Raw genomic sequence first — 9870 nt, 5'->3', positions numbered from 1 at the left:
TAGGCCTCCTTAGTCTTCCCTCCCTCGCCATAGGCCTTTATACTATAACAGCTATAATAAGCCGGCTACTAGTAGTACCATTAGGTATAGCTAAAGCTCTAATACTTATAATATTACCTTAGCTCTAGAGTATCCTAGTAGGGCTTATAATCTAGTACCTAGGCATCCTAGACTATACCCTTATTATAGGCCTTCTAGGCCTCTTCGAGGTCCTATAAGCCTAGGAATACCATGGCCTACTTCCTTTATAGGCTCTTTAGCAGCCAGAACTTAACCGTTTCGATTAAGCGTAGGCCTATAGCCCCCTTAAAGTCTTGTTTACTAACCCCCTATAGCTCCTCCCTCTAGACTCCTTTAGCTAGGACTATATAGGCCCTACTAACCTCCCTAGCCTCCTCTCCAAAGGCTATAGCCACCTATTACTTATTAGCTAAATACTAATCCTTAGTAGCCTTATCCTTAAAGACTACTATTATATCTCTACTTAGAAGCTTCCTAATTATAACGGCTCCCTAGTAGCTAGAGGCTCCGTTAACTACTTAGACTATCTCGGCTAGGGTTCAGGCTTTAAGGTCCTCCTATAGGCTTATATTCTATATTATAACCTCCTATAAGGCCTATAACAGTACTGCCTTAGCTAATGGTAGGCCTCCTTAGGGGCCTATTACCCCCTATTATAGCCCTATAGCTACCTATACCTAGGTAGGGCAAGGGGTAGCCTTAAAGGCTTCTTTAAGCCCCTTTTTGACTTCCTTAGCTATAAGTTCCTATAGGTTTAGAACCAGGCCTATAATAGTAGTTATAAGGCCCTATAAGAGCCTATTAGCAAGGTCCTATACCTTGCCCCGTTTAGGGCTTAGTATAAGGTTAACTAGTTACGTAATAAGACCCCTTAGCTCCTTAATATCCGAGGTAAGGCGGGCCTATAGTAGGCCCCCCTTTGATTAGCTTAAAGCTATAGGCCTCCCCACTTAGTAACTTGGCGGTAGGCTTTAAATCGACATTATATTCAGGGGCACTAGGTAGTCTATATAATGAAAATTTTGATAGTCGTACGAGGTACGGTCGGATTATAATCGGGTCTAGTTCCTACGCCTGCGATGCCTGTCGTATACCCGTAACGGCTCGCGCGTGGTTAAAAGTGGTACCGTTGGATAGCGTTTTTCGAGAGCTTTCTAGTGATGGTAGTTTCGTGTGTTTTGGTAGGGTATTCGCGAAGATGCAAGAGAGGCTTTTTCTGGTAATGTATTAAGCCAGGTATAGGGTAGGTAGGTTGGGATGGGTGAGCCTGGTGTAGGGTAGGTCGGTCGTAGGGAGGTATAGGGTAGGTGGTATAGGTAAGAGAGTTAGGTACGAGCTTATTATAATTACAATAGCTATATTTAAACTATAGCTTCAAAGGAATCACTCTACTATACTTAACTCTTTTAGACTTCTAAATATAGAAGGCAGGCCCCTAAAGGAGCTATCGAGGTAAGAGCGACAAAGGATATAATACCAGGAATAATATTACTACAAAGTGTAGTTAAACAACTACCGCGTTTAACTAGGGGGTGTATTAGAAGCTATAGAGCTTCTAAGAGTATTAGCCATATACGTGCTACAGCGTATAAGGCGTCGTTGCTAACGCATTAGCCAGTCCCTTTGTCTATAAATATCAGTCGTTTTGTCTCCTTTGTAGATAGTTTCAACAAGGCACTCTTTTCCTTCGTATACCCACCCACTGCAGAGACTGCTTTCAACGCTCCCGGAAGCTCATCACTGCGTTCGGCATTAATGAACACCGCAAACCTGGGAAAAATGAGCTGGGTGTACGAAGTATAACCTGTAATTATACCATATTGGCCCGGTGGGGGGCTCTTCTGCCCATCATCACGCCGTTTTCTCGCCCGATTTCAGCATTCGCCCCCGTTTTCTGCGGGGCCTTAATTATGCGTCCAGAGCTTCAGACCATGTAGCACTGAGAGGAAAGATAAATTGGGCGCGATTCCCGATACGCACCGGCAATACCCAACATATTAATTTCGGCGCTCAGAACAATTCTCTGGCCTCCTCACTCGCCACCCGATTCTTGATTTCCAAACCAAACCGGGACAGCTTGCACACCAGAGCCGTGCAGATCAATGGCTTCGTTCCCGATGCCGTTCTGGGCATCTCTACCCTGGTGTATTAATAATAACTCCCACGCGGCCTAGGGGAACATGGCCGGTCGAGCTAGAGACCCATGGTGAAACGGGTTGCGGACGAGCAGGAACCGGTGCGTATATAAGTCTCTGCTATCTCCTTGGAGTGCTTGGTTAACGGCGCCGTAGTTGTCCATTCGACTGGGACAAGTCACATCAAGTATACAAAGCACGAAGCTCGAAGTGAAAAAAAAAAAAAAAGAAACTTACCTGTCATACGCGTATCAGGCACGGGATACAGGAGAGGTGTTTGGAGTCCCAAGCGAATAAATACGGAAGAAGAGAAGAAGAAGAAAGGAGGCCCAAAGCGAACTACTACAAGATGCACATGAAGTCGCTTACGGCGCTCGCGCTCGCGGCGCCGGCGCCGGCGTCGGTCCTAATCCGGTTCGGCTGCTCGCAGCTCGTTGTCGAGCGCCTGGATCCCCTCGTTACCCCCGGCAGCAACCCATCTCCGCATCTTCACCAAATTATCGGCGGTGTAAGTACAAGGGCACAGAGAGACAAATGCTTACAGGGGAAGGATGATACAGTTTGAATAGAGGGGGAGAAACAAAGCATGAACTAATAACCAACGCGGGTGACAACTCTTAACTTTTTAGAACGCCTTCAACGCCACCATGGACCCGGAGAGCGGCGATATCGCGGAGCGGGCCATGTGCACGACGTGCCAGTTCAGCGAAGACTTCTCCAACCACTGGACGGCGGTGCTCTTCTTGCGGGCGCGCAACGGGTCGTACCAACGGGTGCCGCAGATACCCAACGTCGGGTTCGAGGGCCAGAAGGGCGGCATGACGGTCTACTACATGCAGGACGGGCTGGCCAACTAATTACGAGCAGGCGTCCAAGGTGACGGCCTTCAAGACGGGGTTCCCGCATGCTCATCGGCGACGCGTCGTACCGCACCAAGGAGCAGGCCAACCGGTTCCGGCAGATCACCTACGCGTGCCTGCAGGACCTCAGCACCCGCTTCCCCGAGACCATGGACTTCCCCAAGGAGCCCTGCCCGGCCGGCATCATGGCCAACGTCCGCTTCCCGACCTGCTGGGACGGCAAGAACCTCGACAGCCCGGACCACATGAGCCACATGTCATACCCGGAGACGGGCACTTTTGAGAGCGGCGGGCCCTGCCCGGCGTCGCACCCCGTGCGCGTGCCCCAGCTCATGTACGAGACCATCTGGGACACGTCCCAGTTCAACAGCAAGGACCTGTGGCCCGAGGACGGCTCGCAGCCGTTCGTGTGGTCGATGGATGACACGTAAGCACATCCCCCTCCCTCCCACTGGGCAATGTTTCCCTATTCATTCTTATACACGACCCCAACATGAGGACGAAACGGGAACCCCAGATGCTGACGACCGATAAACAGCACCGGCTTCGGCTCGCACGGCGACTACGTGTTCGGCTGGAAGGGCGACGCGCTGCAGCGGGCCATGGACTCGCCGTGCTACGTCAAGTGCCCGACCCTCAAGACCCAGAGCATCGACGAGATGAACAAGTGCTCCGTTCCCAACGTCGTGGACGAGGTCATCGACGGCTGTAAGTGACGCCTTCGGCCGACCACATCGCAACGAGCCCGCCCGTGATGTAATGGATTAATTACTGACGTAATATTATTAATTACGCAACAGGGCTCGAGTCGCTGCCGGGCTACCCGTCGCACGAGAAGAAGGCCTAAACTCTGGGTGGTTGAGCGGTGGAGGAAGGACTAATTACACTAGGGGGAGAGGTCGAACCCACGTAGACTCGAATGCAGCAGGTCAGTGGCCGTTAGCAGGCATTGAAGGTCCCAGATCGTGTTTCGTATGGCAGGAGAATTTGAATATAAATAGAGGATGTCCTTTTCTGCCCCAATTCGAGGCGGCCGGTTCAACCCATCCATGCACCACTCGAGCGAGGGCCTGTGCTATCGTGAATCTCAAGGTGTTGTAGCCGAGGATCGCGAGTTTTGGCGGGCTGCATGGCCTCCAATAGATGAGGTTATAGAATAGTTATTGGAAAACGAGTTGGGTTCGTTTCTGTGAGACAGATGCTGTTACCAAAGGACAACAGCGAAAGTGGGAAAGGGAGAAACGCAAACAAACTAGGTGGAATTTTTTTTTCCTTTTTTTTAGATTTCTTTGAGGCTGGAGGGCCGCCGTTCTGGATATCCCAGCAAAATCGCCTTGGAAGAGGCCGCGGCAACCCCGAAAGCTGTTTCGGCTTGTCCGTGTCACCGGCCGAGCCAAAAAACCGTTAGGGATGGTCGAGAAATGTCCCAATCCGGCCAGTAATACGGAGTAACGAACAGCGCCAGAGCCCGAACACCCGTTCAGGGGGCAGGCGGCCGCCAGCCACTCACTACACTAGGCTTTGGCCCCACCATAACCCATTCTTTCCCCACGAACGCGGCATTCCGAATCCAGCATCCTTGCCAATCCCCATGCCCACCCACTATTTTTACCTACCGATTTACCCTTGAAGGAACGAGATGCCAAGCGCACCCGCGTGTGTCGGAAGCGCAATACGAGCTTTTTTTGTTCAGCAAACCCCTGGTATCCGGCTGGATATGGTGGCATCGACGGGGCCGAAAGCCATATCCTACGAGGTGGCCGCCGGATGACAACTCGTTTCTTTGGCATTTTCTGTGCCGATAATAAGGTAGTAGGCAGGTACGTGTAAAGAGAAACATCAAACTTGTTATTGTTTTAGTTATTAGTGGTCACATCTTTTGTTGCGGCCTAGGCCGAATCCGAGTTCGTGAACGTGTTTCACCGCGCCCAGGGCGCCCGCCGGCTTTACGAGAGAATCGGAAGCCCCTTCCGCAATTTAAGGCCGTGGCTTGGCCCGATCGAATACGACAACCGTCGGCTGTGCCACCAATGATCGCGTGGTTCGCGCAGCATGGGCATCCCCACAGGGACACAGCCTACCCATGCGTGCCACGATCCGGGCTGAAGTTGCCCTGCAAACAACACAATGGTGATCCTAGTGTATTTGGTACCCCAGGCTCGGGTGGCGGCGCGAGACAAAATGGCGTGTTAATTAGCTATGCGATATGTTGATAAATATTACTAACCGAAAGTGCCCTCCCTTTATGCGGACTGTAGACCCTCGATTCGGTATCCGCACCTACCCCGACAATCTCGACGGCAAGGGTCCAACAGCCTGGCGAACTGCGCCACGCGGCGAAGATCGACACGGGGCACTCACTATATCTTTGACGCCATCTCCTACAGCGCTTCTCGAGTCAATTCAGACCCTCATAATCTATCAAGTCTATCAATCAAGCTCCTTACGACCACTTCCGTTCCTACAGAAGCGCATCAAGACCGCGGCACAACAAACAATAATACGCCATCCACCAGAGATGCAACTCCTCGCCTCCCTCGCTTTCCTACCTCTCCTCGGCCTCACATCAACGGCCACCCCGGTTCCGGGCACCAAGCGGGCGGAGGACACCAAGCCCCCGGCAGGCTGCACCGACTTGTCGTTTGGGGGTAACTTTGCCTGGACGGCCAAGGCCTTTGACTTCCACGCGTCCTACATCTTCAGCACCCCGTCCCACCAGAACTCGTGGGGCTACGTCTCGTTCGACCTGGTCAACCCGGCGGACCAGACCACGACCCACTGCGAGGCGAGCAGCAGCCAGCTCAGCGACTTCTTCTACGGCAACTTCCAGTACAAGTGCAACGACACGGAGCGGCTCGGCAAGACCACGTTCGACTTCAACCGGCCGGCCAACCTGCTGCGCGTCAACCAGACGTGGGCGTGCGACGATAAGGACCCTCAGTGGCCGTGAGTATCGTCTCTTGTCGTTTTGTTTGCGCCAGAGCATCATCTGTGGGCTGACGATAAATACAGCATCACCTTCACCGGCCGCGGGCAGGTCGCCTTCAACCTGACGTGCACCGAGGAGAAATACGAGAACCCGGATTGGCAGATGGGCGAGATCTACTCGAGCCGGACCATCACCTGCGGCAAGGTCAACCGCACCTTCAAGCCGACTGACATTAACGCTATTGCGTGAGAGACGGCTAGTCGGAGTTAGCATTACGACGACACGATTTCTGACTTGCGTACCTTGATTATGCTTGAAAAGAAATAATGGTAATGCCTATGTGTAAGGCGTTGCCATCGCCTGGGTTTGATTATATAATCGTCTATTAGGAGAGCAGGAGCTAGCTTAATGACAATAGTCATGTATGATATAAACAGATGGATACAAAGACTATATATATCGACCCATTATGTTTTTCTTTTTACGGACAGGGAAAAAAAACAACAAACACAGCAAACCGTCAACCACATAAAGTCTTAAATCATAGGTCATGGCTGGGTGTAGGTAGAGAACACTCCAACAAGCTCTCGCCCATCATGACGATGGGAAAATGTCCGTCAATACGGCTCCGTACTCGGCATAGGACGAGCCCATCTTCTCAATGTCGTAATAATCGTTCCAGTACCCGCCGCCAGCGACGCCGTCCTCGCGGCTCCGGCGGGCGAAGCGCTCCCTCGCCTGCGCCGGCGTCTGCCCGAACCGCGAGCTTCGAGTCATTGACGACCCAGAGAAGGGGCAACAGCTTCATGCCCAGGTAGTCCTGCCACCCGCCGGGGAGGTTGCCCGCCCCGCCGTCGTACTGTACAGCTGCAAGTAGACGCGGTCGAGCAGCGGCGGCCCTTGTCCTTCTCCTCTTCCTCCTCCTCCTCCTCCTCCTCCTCCTCCCAATACGTCGCGAATCACACTTACCACTGGTGGTCTTGGCAATAGCCGACCGCGTTGTCGTGTTCGTTTACGCGTCTTCGGCCAGCAGTGTCCCCTCTTTAAAAGAAAGCGCTCGGCCAAAGGATTATATTTGGCTTCAGATTCTGCGTCCTATACGGTTCCGCCCACCCCTTTTACCGCTATGACCATCGTATGGATCCCCGTGATCGTTGCCGATCTTGTAATCATATGCCTCGACAAACTCAGGCTCGTGGGCAACAGCGGTAATCACAATGGGGAAATTCATTGCCGATATGGGGCGACTACGGAAGGGTAATGTTGTCTACCGACACGTACTCCCGTCTGTAAATGGGAGCGCTATACTGATATGGATGGCAGGCTCGTGGTTTTTGTAGCTTTTAGAGGTGATTTGATGTCAATACAATAGCTTGGAAGAAGAGACGAGATCACAAACTTACGTACCTTAAAACCGTAATCGCCCCCGGGTCCATCTTCATCTGGAGGGGAAAGTCGACCGAGAAGCCGAGCCAGCGCTTTATAAAGCACCGGAGGACCAGACCGTGCGCAACCTGCCGTTCTTAGGGTTTGCAGACATAGAGAGGAAGGGGGAACGTACAATAAGTACATCAGCAGGCTTTGCCCCATTCATATAAGGCGTCTGAATCTCTCTAATTCGCGAGATAAGCCCGTCTAGCCGCTCGGTAACTTGCCACATTGATCTGTAGGCTAATAGGTAAGCGAGAGAGCACGAGGATATCAACAACAACCTGTTCAGGAGTATAACATACTCTCCATTTTTCGCACCCATCCCTCCAAATATCCCACTGCCTCTCGCAGTCCAATCCCTTCTTCTTCCTCAGCTCTCTGATCTCATTAACAAGTAGTCCTTCATAATCGCCATAATTCCACTCCGCAATGTCCTCGGTGTAGGTAACCCTCTCTTCCCATTGGGCGCCGCCGGAGGAACCTCGCAGGAGTAGCTTAAAGGTTTCTCTTGCTCTCTTCCTCGGGCTGACAAATATATGCTCGAGGCGGGACGGGTCGAGAAGGTTACCGGCACCTACGATCTTCGCTGCCATCGAGGAGAGCTGCGCTATGCCCTCTGGTGTAAGACCGATATCGGTATGGCTCGTGTAGCGGCCCGATCTGGCCCACTCCGTCTCTCCTATTATCCTAGATTTAAGCGTGACGTTCCTTTTAAGCTTTGTCAGACGTAGAACCTACCGTGCCGTACCAGGAGAACACGCGGTATCAGCGCGTCTTGATCAGACATAATGCTGGGTGTCCTATTCTTAAATGGTAAATCTGTAGAAGGCACAAAGCCGCGGATCGATGAACCAGGTGAGGGGTAACGAGCAGATTGTTGCGGGGCTGCAGGGCTTAATTACTGCCACCCTGATCTACTCCCGTGACTTGTAACCTGCTGCACCCAACCGCAGGCTTCGACTCAATTAATCAACACAATACCTTGTCATGAATGCGGCAAGAAATGGCCGGTGTGAATTAGTAGAGCTATCACAGGGACTCTGCTCACGGGTTCTGCACTATAGCCTGATTTTCATCACACCAAACTGTCAAGTGTTTATCACTAAATCACCGTCATCTCTTCATTTGCGCCTAATTGGGACCTAGATTATCACGAACGAGTTCCGTTGAAGGGAGCTGTTGATCAATATACTGCCCATTCTATCCATGATTCTTCAGAGTCCGATAAAGGGGAACACCAGAGTCTGAGAATCGGGTCTCACCCCTTCACCCGTATTCTGAAGATGGGCTCACAATTCCAACCCCTTGGTCCAAAACTACATAATCCGTACTAGTACTAGCATTATCCCAGACCCTGGTTGCTGACACGTGAAAGTCTTTTGGCATAGACCACACGAGCTTGTCTGTCTGGGAGAAACCACCCAATCTAACCCAGTTAATCTAACTACTTTGTGTGTGGAAGACGTCATCCCTTTCACATCAGACCCCACTTACACCCGCACTCCCCTCAGCTCTAGTCACACTCAGCAGAACAACTTTGATTTAGACCACCTTGTATCTGATCATTTTCATTCAACCCCGCCAAGCATACAGCAGGGTTTCCTCTTCCCCTACTCGTTAGCACATCAATTGTTGTGAATCAAATAGGCACCTGAAACAATCAACACCACCACCCCTCTTCAGAAAAGGCAGAGAAAGAACCGAAGATACCTGCTCGGGGATAAGAAAATGCCATATAAGCCGCTCCGCCAGATCGCCGCCGAAAAAGCCCGCGGCAACAAGCCGGCCAACCCGTCGCAGCTCGGGGACCCGGTCGATCTCAAGGCCGAGACCAGCGACGAGCCGGACGAGGAGTTCGGGAGCCCGAGCCAGGAGCAGGTCGACGGCATCGGCACCAAGCTCAGCGTGCCGCGCTCGTCGCTCGAGGCGGACCCCAACCAGAAGGGGGAGGAGAAAGGGATCTGGGTCGGCCTCGGGGACGGGGCCGGGCCCATCGGCGGGGTGCGGAAAAAGGGGTCTAAGCTGTGAGGGAATGAGGAGCCGGGGATGCTGGAGAAGAGAGTGTCGTTGGGCTACCCAGGCACGGAATGAAAGGAGACCATGTCAGATGCGTCCCGGCAGGTTACAGAGAGAGAGAGTTTGATCCTGAGAAAGAAGTCTTACCCAATGCCGATCCGATTACATTACCCGATTGTGTGGCAGGGCGGGAAAAGTGAGGACGTGGAACGAGCCAGAAAACCCGCGTTTTTGATTGTGTCTGATCTATCAGGGGTACTTTCCATCCTACACATCCACCTGTCGTTGGCGTGAAGGTCAAGACAAAGAACAACTTCAGCATTTCTAGGGAATGTGAACTGCGGTACTGGTCATATCCCGGCTTCATCATGTGATTTCAATCCTTCGCAGTGCTCACCGTATGCGGAAATAGAGCGACGACAACTTTTGACTAACCTTCAGCTTGTCCCCACCTTTTCCAACACGGCCCGAACTTTTT

General features: G+C 52.1%; 6 protein-coding genes across 6 annotated transcripts; 4 read left to right on the top strand and 2 right to left on the bottom strand.

Annotated features, from left to right (window-relative positions):
• Positions 1 to 2505: 2505 nt before the first annotated feature.
• P884DRAFT_288391 (uncharacterized protein) lies at positions 2506 to 4287 on the top strand (the record flags this gene model as incomplete). Its single annotated transcript, XM_069443947.1, has 5 exons — positions 2506 to 2664; positions 2786 to 2952; positions 3048 to 3443; positions 3555 to 3724; positions 3817 to 4287. 5 exons carry the CDS (start codon positions 2506 to 2508, stop codon positions 3861 to 3863), a joined length of 939 nt encoding a protein of 312 aa, XP_069293188.1. The 3' UTR covers positions 3864 to 4287.
• Positions 4288 to 4618: 331 nt separating this feature from the next.
• Positions 4619 to 5142, top strand: P884DRAFT_321057 (uncharacterized protein; the record flags this gene model as incomplete). The annotated part of the gene is made up of 2 exons (XM_069445397.1): positions 4619 to 4836; positions 4884 to 5142. Coding segments are annotated over 2 exons (477 nt in total), but the record flags the coding sequence as incomplete, so codon positions are not given.
• Positions 5143 to 5534: 392 nt separating this feature from the next.
• On the top strand, positions 5535 to 6194 carry P884DRAFT_213414 (uncharacterized protein; the record flags this gene model as incomplete). Its single annotated transcript, XM_069439210.1, has 2 exons — positions 5535 to 5962; positions 6029 to 6194. The coding sequence occupies 2 exons, from the start codon at positions 5535 to 5537 to the stop codon at positions 6192 to 6194; spliced, it is 594 nt and encodes a 197-aa protein (XP_069293186.1).
• A 292-nt stretch (positions 6195 to 6486) lies between these two features.
• On the bottom strand, positions 6487 to 6722 carry P884DRAFT_303893 (uncharacterized protein; the record flags this gene model as incomplete). Its single annotated transcript, XM_069445062.1, has 2 exons — positions 6487 to 6499; positions 6580 to 6722. The coding sequence occupies 2 exons, from the start codon at positions 6720 to 6722 to the stop codon at positions 6487 to 6489; spliced, it is 156 nt and encodes a 51-aa protein (XP_069293185.1).
• A 276-nt stretch (positions 6723 to 6998) lies between these two features.
• On the bottom strand, positions 6999 to 8163 carry P884DRAFT_295464 (putative phosphoglycerate mutase; the record flags this gene model as incomplete). The annotated part of the gene is made up of 5 exons (XM_069444332.1): positions 6999 to 7285; positions 7353 to 7459; positions 7507 to 7609; positions 7695 to 8055; positions 8115 to 8163. The coding sequence occupies 5 exons, from the start codon at positions 8161 to 8163 to the stop codon at positions 7213 to 7215; spliced, it is 693 nt and encodes a 230-aa protein (XP_069293184.1). The 3' UTR covers positions 6999 to 7212.
• A 941-nt stretch (positions 8164 to 9104) lies between these two features.
• On the top strand, positions 9105 to 9404 carry P884DRAFT_213338 (uncharacterized protein; the record flags this gene model as incomplete). Its single annotated transcript, XM_069439205.1, has 1 exon — positions 9105 to 9404. The coding sequence occupies one exon, from the start codon at positions 9105 to 9107 to the stop codon at positions 9402 to 9404; it is 300 nt and encodes a 99-aa protein (XP_069293183.1).
• Positions 9405 to 9870: the final 466 nt, after the last annotated feature.

This window comes from Thermothelomyces heterothallicus (genome assembly GCF_042370625.1).
Source record: "Thermothelomyces heterothallicus CBS 202.75 unplaced genomic scaffold P884_scaffold_50, whole genome shotgun sequence".
NCBI classification, from domain to species: domain Eukaryota; kingdom Fungi; phylum Ascomycota; class Sordariomycetes; order Sordariales; family Chaetomiaceae; genus Thermothelomyces; species Thermothelomyces heterothallicus.
This window is presented reverse-complemented; position numbering and strand designations above follow the sequence as displayed.